Source organism: Aedes albopictus, chromosome 3 (genome assembly GCF_035046485.1).
Source record: "Aedes albopictus strain Foshan chromosome 3, AalbF5, whole genome shotgun sequence".
Classification (NCBI taxonomy): Eukaryota; Metazoa; Arthropoda; class Insecta; order Diptera; family Culicidae; genus Aedes; species Aedes albopictus.
The window spans coordinates 241861144-241872478 of record NC_085138.1 but is presented as its reverse complement, the minus strand read 5'-3'; the positions used below and the strand labels follow the sequence as shown (position 1 = coordinate 241872478).

Genomic DNA, 11335 nt, shown 5'->3' with positions numbered 1-11335 from the left:
TCGCAAAAGCAGCCCTCGCTTTCTTTATCCGTGCACCTATGTCGATCTTGGTGCCATTTGGCTACCAAGATATTGAAATCTTTCAACATTCTTCACTGATTGCCCAGCTACCGTAAAGCTGGAAGGGTTGACCGTGTTTACATCCAACGACTTGTTCTTGTTGACGTTGATTATAAGACCTGCCGCTGAGTAGCGATATGCAAGATCATCGAGCTTGCTCTGCATATCAGAGCGCCGTTGAGCTAGGAGAGCAACGTCATCAGCCAATTCGAAATCATTTAGGTGTTCCATGGCAATGGGCTGCCACAGCAATCCACGATTTGGTTCACGGTCAATCGCACCTACCAGGATCTTGTCGATTACGATGAGGAACAGTAGCGGTGATAGTATACATCCTTGCCTCACTCCAGTAACGACCCGGATGAGATCGGACAAAACTCTGTTGTGCAGTACTCTACACGGAAATGGCCTGTACTGTGCTTCAATGAAGCCGATGATTTTCTCAAGGAGACCCTTGCGCCTGAGGGCTTTCCACATGTTTTCGTGATTGAGGCGGTCGAAAGCTTTTTTTGTAATCAATGAACACCAGGTAGGGTAAGTGTACCAATTATGGCACTACCTAAGGAAAGCCATTTATACAAAAATAACGAGAAGACCAACGAATGTCATCAATAAGTTAAAAGACAGCTTAGTTTCCATACTTTACAGGAAAAATATAGAAACGGAGCCAAAACTACTTTTAGTATTGATTACCGCGTGTGCCAATGATAGGAACCATGTACCAGTTATGGTTATATTTTTTAACTTCGGTTCCTTTTCGCACTATTTGCATGCATTCCTTATGGGGTTAGCCATAACTGGTACACTATGACGAAAAAGGGTGCAAGGAAGCCAAAATTTTAAGGAAAATGATTTATTTCTACCATGATTTGAGGAAAATGTGGAGTTTAAATGAGAGCGACTATCTTTTGTGAACGTTGTCTGTTGTTCACAATTTTTTTTTCTTGTTGATTTACATCGCTAAAGGGTGAAAATTTACTATGGCGAATAATTGGTACTATAGCCATAATTGATACACTTACCCTAGATAGGATCGTTCGGCACGGAATCCTGCTTGCTGCCGTCGGAGAGTTGCGTCAATCTTCTCCTGTATCCGGTTAAGGATCACTTTGCAGAGGACTTTGAGAACGCTACACAGTAATATGATGCCCCGCCAATTAACGCATACAGTCAGGTCACCCTTTTTGGGTACTGTGGTATTCCAAGTTAAGTGTGCATTATAACTAGTTCTAGGGTACTGCAGGTTTAGTGTGTAAAAGATGGCTAGAGAAGAAAGAAGTCAAATAAATAAGAACTGGTGTTAAACCTGTGAATGGACTGTGTATATGATGAGACGGTGTTCCGAATGATCTTGGGATTATCACATTGGCGATCTGAACCAGAGAAGGTGAGAAGTAAGTATTTCACATACATATTGATTTCCGTTTCGGACTGATGAAAAGGCATTTCGGACTTTTACTTGTTATTATTATTATTATTCTGTTGATAAAGTGTTGCCAGGACATGCGAAAGTTGAACAGATTTTTTTAGATCATTGTCAACTGGGTAAAGTATGAGCATGAGTGAAAACTTATGCAATGCTGCAATCGAATTGCAGTTTTAATAGATTATTGTTCGAGCCGGCGAAGGCCATAACCGAACAAAAAAAAAAAACAAAATGTGACTATTGTGATAAGTAACTGAACAGGATTTTGTCCATTGTCAGTTACACCTTGAGTGGTTGAGTCGAGTACAGCTCATGACCTTCCAGTTAAATTTTTGAACCGGTAATGAAAAGCCCATGGTCAAAAATTGAAAGGTAAAATGATACGCTGAGTATAGCTCATAGCTATAGTTACGTTGAGTTTGGCTCATAACTAAAAAAAAAAGAAACGTCCAACACTGGAAAATGAGGCTTGCAAAATAAAACCAAGAAGTGAGCTGCACTGTGTGGAAGTAAGTGACGTTGGTTTTGTGCAACATGCATTTATACGAAAAGGGAGAAAAGAGACAAGCTACGGGCTTAATTGTGGAAAAGGAAAGAACAACACAACACATTGCCAGGAAAAAAAACCTAAGACTCGAGTAAAATTACAATTTATGCACAAAATTTCCTTACATATTTACGGTGGCATTTATTTAGCGTGTATATGTTGGTGCGTTCCATACTTTTAACGTAGGTTTGCTAACCTTCATGCCAGTAGCTCTCGTGAGTGGAAACTCCATCTGTCTCTCTCCAACTGTCATTCTCTAGCAAGTAGAAATGAGACAGCAAGGCACATCAGATGCAGCGCAAAAAGCTGAGGTGCGGCTGTAGAGCGAAAAAATTGTTTCCGTACGACGACGCTAGCATGTGCAACGACAAAGGTTCTAGCAGGTTTTTGTTTGTGCGTGAAAATTACTTGATTAACCGCGGTAAAGTTTTCCTTCCGGTTGAGTATTACGTGAAATGAGTGGTCATTGGCGAGAAAGTGACCGTTCATCGTCGGACGATTCGGATGCGGAGGACAGGAAAATTTACGTGCCACTACGCGATACGACGACCACGGCTCGAAGCCTATCGCAGCCGAAATCGGAGTGGTTGTCCGGTACATGGCCATTGAAACCTTTCGATGAAACTTTGCCGACTAACAAACGAAAGGCGGAATGGATTCGGTTCCGTGACCAATTTGAAAGAATCGTGTCGTGTAAAGCGCCTGTTGGATCAAGTACGAGGCTCACAGGAATGAAAATATTTGCCGGAAATTATTTGTTGAGCATTATCGAGCTACATGAAGAGCTCTTGGCGGCGGACTCGACCGACGTGTACTTTGATACAGTTTCGGCACTGAACAGGTATTTTTTTTTTCTCCCGACGGAGTTAGAAAAGGGTTAACATGTATTAGAGAATTGACTTTGTGATTATGTGACGTTGTAGGTATTTCAATCAGACGTGTGACTCGGCTAAGGAACGCTTGAAGTTTCGCGAGATGCGCATGAGCGTAAACGAATCTTTTGGAGACTGGGTGCTGCGGCTCGAAGCACAAGCAAAACTTTGCGATTTCGCTGGCCAACAACGCGAGGAGGAGTTTGTATAAGCTCTTTTGAGACGTTCCATCCCCGAAATCGCCGACAAACTGTATGAGATGTCCGACGTCTTCGAGAATGATCTTCAGCGAATCATCAAGCATGGCAAGCACTTGGACTATATCCGAGCTGAAGCGGCCGACCAGAACAGAGCACCAAAGGATGCGCCAAGCAGCTCAAATGCAGAAAGGAGTGTGGAAAATTTTGAGACTCGGCCAGTGAACGCTGTTCGGATCGTATCTTTTTGAACCGTATACCAGAGGACGACCAGAAGCAGAACGTTTCAAGTCTCGCCGTGGCAGTTCTCAGCAGCGGAGTTTCCGAAGCAACGAAGGAGTTCGATCCTGCATGAAATGTGGACGGCTGCATGGCCCTAAGCAGTGTAAAGCATTTGGAGCTAAATGCTACTCATGTGGCAAAGTGGGCCACTACGCTGAATACTGCCACACACCGAGGAATATCAACGCCAGTGATCATACAAACGGAGTAAAAGCAGAAGCGGAGCGGATTAACCAGGTAGATGATGCAATGTGTTCTCAATAAAGCAACTAGCTTAATGTTTTTTTTTTTGGTTATACGCTCATGTCAAGGCGAAAATAAACTACAAAATTCTTTTTTTTTTCATTCACTTTCTACTTGATCACTCAAAAGCCTGGACTACAGAAGTCTTTTACAGACCCCAGACTTGTTGATTGTTTGATTGGTACCGAACCGGTTCAATTATTGATCGATTCTGGTGCTACAATAAACACAATAACGATTGCGAGCTGGAACAGAATCAAGAAAAACTGTAGATCTGTGATTCATGATCTGGTAGCATATCCGGAAGAAATTTTGAAAGCTTACAGTCAGGAGAACTCTCTCGATGTTGAATGTTCCTTTTGGGCTTACATTGGAGTTCCCAATCAAAGAAAATTGCAGTTAGCCAAATTTTTCGTCATTTAGGGATCTCAACTGGCCTTGCTCGGTTTCGAAACTTCCCAAAAGTTGGACCTTGTTCGAGTTGGGCTTCCACTAAAAATGGGAGAGGGATGCAATCGCCAAAAATATGCTGCCTTTAACCTGACAGCGGAGACTCGAGAATTTTCGAAGGTCCGCTCAGATCCTATCAAGTTCAGGATCGATGAGTCGGTAACTCCAAGGCAGATTATAAGATACAACATTCCGAAAGCTTTTGAAAGCGCCACTATCGACAGACTTCGAACAATGGAATTGAAGGGAATAATCGAGCGAGCAGATAAAGAGCATGATATCATCACCCTCGTTTCACCACTTGTGTTGGTCCCTAAAGGTACTAATGATTTCCGCATAGTCATCGACTATAGAGCAGTCAACAAAGCGATCATCCGAGAACCTTATCCCATGCCATCACTGGAGAAAATCTGGTCAGACATTCCAAAAGGAACAATGTTCTTTACGAAGCTGGACGCATACTTCCACGTTGAGCTTCACGAAAGTGTGCGTCATTTCACAACTTTCATGACGGCAAATGGGCTTATGCGTTTCAAAAGATTACCTTCTGGTTTGTCATGTGCGCCCGAGCATTTCCAACGCGTGATGGAGAGAATACTAATCAGGTGCAAGAACGTCATAGTCCCAAGTAACCATGACGCTTTATATAGAGCATTAATTTCGCTTTATAGTGTATTATATGACATGCGATATAAAGTTGTTTTGTCATATAGGCACCATTAAAGTAGGTTTAAAGTCGAAAGTGGCGCTACTATTGTTGATTTAAAGCAAGCTTTACTGTGGTGATTGCTAAAGCGTATAAAATGCTTGTACCTTATAGCTAATGCAATCAAATCGTATGGAATGCATACTTAATGCATCATATCAAAAAGGAAAAAAAGTATGTTTTTCATTTTTCGATCTATTTTTATCTTCCGATACTCTTACTTTGATGTTTTTTATTGTATTTCGGGAATTGAACCTAGACTGCTGAAACTGAACCACGATGAAACTCGGACGCGCTAACGCTGTGTATTACGATACCATATATTTTGCACCCGGAAAAATGTGCAACATTAAGTAACGTATACTTAGCTCGTGCCTTATTGAGTTGTATTTTCAGCAACTCTAAAAAATGTGCTGGAGACGGAATGGCATCAGTTATGTTACTCTCGAATATAAATTCGTCTGTGTTGATTCTGTTTTTTTTTTGTTTTCATACGTGCTCACTTCTACCTAAAATACAATATATAAGAAACAATACAAACAGCGCTTTAATTCTTCCATTTATAAAATCGGGGCGTTATGTTAAATAAGGAATCCGATACCCCACATAATTTTTGTTCCCTCAGCATCTGATAGTTTTCATGTCCCAACCAGAAACCCAAAAAACCATACATAATATAAATTTTCAAACAGCAACATCTGAGCATGATAATCTAAGTGCTCCGCAGCAATCCATGAAAATTTTGGTTTGTTTCTCTTTTGTTTTGAATGGTTCTGTTTCTAAAAGTGCTTTACAGTTTTTTTTAACTGAGCGATATTTTTCTGTTTACAACGATGGAAGCTTTAGTAAAGGCATATATAAAGTAATAAATGCTTGCATTATTGATTGCTATAAAGCTTTTAACATGGTAATGCAATGAAGCATTTAACAACGGCTCTATAGAACTATACAGAACTGTCAAAATCTCGTAATGCTTCAATGCTTTCATAATGTAGATTAAACGCTTCATTACTTGACAGATGTAAAATAAAAGTTATGTTGCATTAGCTAAACTATAATACGATTGAATTAATGTTATGATATAATGCTTGTGGTTACTTGGGAGTATATCTTGACGATATTCTTGTTTACGGTAGCACAATCGAGGAGCTTGAGGCAAATGAGTTGGCTGTAAAGGCTGCGCTGTATGAGAATAACCTAACCATTAACGAGAAGAAGTCTATGTATAATCAGGAATCAGTTGAATTTTTGGGGTTCACAATCGACGGCAGTGGAATTTTGCCCGCTAAACAGAAAATATCGGATATCAAAGCTTGTCACCTGCTACAAAATAGCATGCGACAGATTTTTATACATAAAGCCGTGGAATGGATGATCCCAGATTAAAAAGAATGTTGGGGTTCTCAATTTTGTACTGCAGAACACCTACCAACAGAACCACAGAACCCATCGTCGATAGCCGATCGTAGATCGGCGAAACACTCAAATGAGTAACTACCTGTCTAGGCGGTGGGACAACAGACCATTAGGCCGGTCTCAGAATTCTGGCTACCTGAAAACCCGATATTCAAGCACAGAACTCAGTATCGATCGTTTTGTACTAAAACTGATACCACTCAATTGGGTTCTTTAGGGGTATCCAGATTATTTCATGATCGGATTCGGCGTCCAAAAATAAGTCGAAATCCAAAATTTCATAATTTTTTTAGTCCGGGAACTATTTTTAAAATGCATTTGAAGTTAGTATGGGGAAATTTTTTTGTTCGGGTCGAACTGTCACTTTATCGATTGAACTGTCATTCTATCCACGAAAATTAAACTGTTTTGTTAATTTAACCATCAAAACAAAGGTATTAGAATCCAATAAAATCACGTTATACTCAGAAAAATGAGCTCTTTCGATTAGGCTATAGAAAATAACAATATTTTATTCACTAAACAACCCAATTGCCGAACAACATTTCCATCGTGCAGTGGTGAATATCGATCCGTATGAGATCTGAGTTCAATCCTCTAAACCAATTTTTCTACGATCAGTTCCGATCGACCCGTGCTGCACCAAAGAACACAGTATTGTGCCTATTAGTATTTCTTTAACAAGTGCAGTGAACAAAATTAAGTCCCCTCTGGGGTTGTTAGATCATTTTTTCTATCGGAACTTTGCATGCATAGCATGCGTAGCTTGGAGTAGTTTAAAAGTGCTTGAAATGAGATCGGTAAGAAGTTGGATTATAGTGAAGTGGCCAAGAAACTTATATACGCATTGATCCCACCCTAGGCCTATTTGTTAATGCCACCGAAAGTGTCGTCGAGGAAGATCCGGTGAAGGCCAAGGTCGACAAACTGCATGTGCGGACCGCAGTCGTGCCGTGGCGTCACGTGGGTAGCTCCGGTGGACACCGTCCGGGCCCAATGACTTCGCCGTTGGGATACACTTATATACTTCTACACATTTACAACACTAGCAGATAAGTACAACCATTTAGATTTAAGTTGATTTGGGGGGGGGAAATAAAAGGGTTTTTGCATGTAACATTTCAATATTCTTTTTTTCATCTGGTGATTCACGGATTAGAATCGTTAAGCAAACTTTTGAGCCAAGCCACGAACCTGTTCAGGCTGTTTTCTGGTAGAACAGCACTTCTGCACGTGTTCTTCTAAATAGGAATTTTTCAATTTTTGTCTCATGCCAGTGGGGCTTCCCCCGTGTGACAAGCTTTCGGAAGACCCAAAAACGTATCCGAGGTGAGAAGCTTCCTGGGAATGATGACTTTCATAAGCCCGTTTATTCGCAATTTTGCGCATAAGACCAAACCTCTGCGAGATCTGTTGTCAGCGGATTCAAAATTCGAATGGGACGATGAGCGACAGAATGCCTTCGATGCACTCAAAGAAGCAGCAGAGAATGATTTGACGAAGCGTGGCTACTTTGACGAGAAGGATAATACCGTTATGTATACCGATGCGTCACCCTGGGAAATCGGTGGAGTTCTAGTACAGGAATCAGAAGGCATGGTAAACCGCAGAATCATAGCCTGTGCATCAAAGAGTCTGACCGCGGCAGAATGCCGTTATCCACAGCTACATAGGGAGGCACTAGCTATTATCTGGTCAATGGAGAGGTTTGCGTACTATCTTTTGGGAAGGAAGTTCACGTTAAGGTGTGATAGCGAAGCTCTCATGTTCATGACTACCCGGATAAAAACTAACCATAGGGTATTTGGTGAAAACCATTCCTGTACCATACAGTGTATCAGCTACAATATAGTGTATTGTAATGGAATGGTTCGCTAAAAGCTATACACATTGGTAGCTACTATACATTTACATCCGATCTTTATGTAACAATATATTATACTGTTTTTCTTACGTATGAAACATTCACTATGGGCCTTTTCATTTGACGTCTTAAATCAGCTGATTGTTCGGGCGTTTGACAGTTCTTCTATGAAGATGACACGTTCTTGTTAGCAGCTGTTGTTCAAGCTTTGTAAACAATTGCATGCACGGATCTGTCACATGAAAAGGTCTATTCCGAAACAATCTTTTTCCGTGCATTTTTAATTATTTATTCAGTTTATGATTTTTTCCGTGCTTTGTTTTGTTCATGTTCGTGACATTTTTGTTGCAAAGGAAATGAAAGAGAAAAAAGTGAATAAGTTGAAACATCTATTTAAAGTCAATAAAATGTTTAAATAGTGGTAAACCAGGTGTCAAGGACTGCATATCCAAGAGATATGGCGGGCTAGGTATGTAGAGTGCGATGAGAGGAATACGAATGTAGGTCAACCCGGAAAGACGCAGGCCAGATTACCGTAAATCAGTGGATGAGTTCAACACTATTCTTTCTCTTCTTCTCTCATGTGAATTTGCCTTGAACCACAACCGAATTAAATGCGATTTATCTTTGACGTAGAGCCATTTTTAACACAAGGACTGGACTGGACACTGAAACGACTTCTGATATAAGTTCGTCTTCGCTTTTTAACCTAACTTATAGTTGAATCGAACTTGACAGTTTTCTCATGAGTTGTTATGTACATATTTCATAGTTCAGTCAAACTGGAGCCTCAATATTGCAATAACGGTTAAGCACGCTGTAATGATACTTATGTACCTCGTCACCCACTTCATGCAACTACATTAGTGGTCTAATAACACTTAGCGCGCTAGGCATAGTTCCATCATGCCGCTCAAAGTGTTGCCACAAATAATGCTTAGTTTGCAAAACCCAGTTATCTGGCTGGTGGGACATGGGAGCCTAAGCTTCAACTGTTAATGCAATCAGAGGCTACTCAGACTTAGACGAGTTTAGGTTAGTTTGGCTAGAACTGCCATTAACGAAGGAACATGACGAGATAATATAACATTATGATTTATCTAATGTAAAACAATGCAACATAACAAAAAAGAACCATTCCAAAACCATGATTTAATTTATAACCAGTAGTGAAACTCAATTAAAAACAATATATTTACGGTACATTTTATTGTTTGAAACCATACGTGTACCATACAATGTACGGTATATTAAAGCCCACGTATCAGTATTTCTAACAATTCATTTACAATAAAATGTATGGTTTTGTAAAAAAATATATATGAAGAAAAATATTTTTTTATATTGTTACGATACTTAACAACCCGTATAGTATATTGTAAAAATCTTATTTACAATTCACTGTATGGTGTCTACATTACATCTTATTGTTTTTGTATTTTTTATTTTTACAGTGGATTTTGGGCCGCTGAATCCGAATCCGTGCTCAGATTTGCTCTAACACGTCACAATTTTGAGCTATACCTCAATTTATAGGGCAAAACATGCGATTTTGGGCTTTTTTGACTGCAAGCCATTAAGCAAGGAAATGTTTTTTTAAGCAATGAAAAGGTTAATTGGTCAATTAACATCTAAATTAACGACTCATGCAAAATATTTCGTTTTACGAAATCGAATTTGATAGTTTTAAGCGATTTATGTTAGGTACGATATTTCCCATACAAGTCACCCTCCAAAAGTTGCATGCAAGTTTACATACTAACATAAAATGCATAAATCTCTCAAATTTGATTTGGTAAAACGAAATATTTTACATGAGTCGTTAATTTAGATGTTAATTGACCAATTAACCTTTTAATTGCTTAAAAAAAATGTCAAGCTTAATGGATTGCAGTCAAAAAAGCCAAAAATCGCATATTTTGCCCTATAAATTGAGGTATAGCTCAAAATTGTGACGTGTTAGAGCAAATCTGAACCCGGATTCGGATTCAGGGGCCCAAAATCGTTCGGAGACACATAAGTTTGCTCTTGAGACAGACCAAAAGCTAATTTTTGTTACGCTGTGTTATTGATATTTGCGTCTTTTCCAGCGGTTTGAAATTAAGCCCCGTAGCCTTCGGGTTATTTTCGAAATACCTTAGGGTCTAGTTGGATTCAAAACGCACTCGGAGTACCCAAATCAAGTATTTGGTGCAAAAATGTCAACAAAGGATCAATTTTCTACTCCCAATTACTGGCACATAGTAGGATGCTCACCCGGAAGACCTCATAAAACTTTAAAAAACGTTCTCGAGTAAGTATGGCTCTTTCTTGCTGTTTCCACTCAGCAGCATGATGCGAGCCTAGAGATCATGGCAGGAGTGAAACCTCTCCAGAACTGCTTCGGGGAGCTCTCGCTAAGGCTACTTATTAAGTGTAGAGTGAGCAACACACTTTGTTATTGAAAACTTCGAAGAAATGCTTAGTCTGAACACTCAATCAAAATTTATGAGAATCTATCTGTTCTACATGTCGTCTGACATAAGCTTACCAAGTTATAACCCTCCTCGTGTACACTTCACCAATGACAGTTTCTCTGTTAAATACGATCTGCCATGAACAGGGTACGAAAAACGGATCACGCCGAAAAACAAACGCTTTGTCCTAAGCGGTGCATGTCGGTAACAAAGGCGCTCCGCAACAAACGCATGTCAGGCGATTATAGAGAAATAAAACAAACATCGCTTGCCGTGCGTGCGCTGATATTTCGGCTTTTCTGCTGAAATTTTCGACCCACATTATCGAGTTCATAAACATTTGGACGAAATAGGACTCTTGCAAACCTCAGAGTCTAGTTTCAGTTGTAAAACAATGCGAAAATCACGATGTGAATAGAACGAGACAAATATTCCTACCGTTTTTGTTGTGAACAAACTTGGGAGCGATTTTGTCATTATCTGCTAACGAAAAAACAAAGCGTTGTTGCCGTGCCTTCTTTGTTGCCTATTTTTCGCTTGCGTTGGCATATTTTGCGTACACTGGCCATGAAACAAGCGATTTATGGAACACCAGATCAACTTCGATGTATATCTATTTTCCGCATTTTCAGCCAGCAGTACATAAATAACAATTCCAGTAAGAGATTCTTCACAGATGGGTCTCGCATTGATAGATCCACTGGCTTCGGTGTCCTCAATGAAAAAGGCACCGCAAATTCCAGGAACCTTGTTCGGTTTATGTTGCAGAGCTGGCAGCAATCAACTTCGCTTTGGAGATGATTTTCAACATGCCCG

General features: G+C 40.0%; 1 protein-coding gene across 1 annotated transcript; it reads left to right on the top strand.

The window, feature by feature from the left end:
• The first annotated feature begins 1602 nt into the window (after positions 1-1602).
• Positions 1603-3328, top strand: LOC115269876 (uncharacterized). Its single transcript, XM_029878671.2, has 2 exons — positions 1603-2874; positions 2957-3328. Exons 1-2 carry the CDS (start codon positions 2489-2491, stop codon positions 3114-3116), a joined length of 546 nt encoding a protein of 181 aa, XP_029734531.2. The 5' UTR covers positions 1603-2488; the 3' UTR covers positions 3117-3328.
• The last annotated feature ends 8007 nt before the right edge of the window (positions 3329-11335 follow it).

Bases quoted from the DNA above. Each gene is read 5' to 3' on its own strand.
- LOC115269876 (XM_029878671.2), top strand. From the start codon at position 2,489: ATGAGTGGTCATTGGCGAGAAAGTGACCGTTCATCGTCGGACGATTCG. The intron at 2,875-2,956 runs GTATTTTTTTTT...GTGACGTTGTAG, and splicing joins ACAGTTTCGGCACTGAACAG to GTATTTCAATCAGACGTGTG.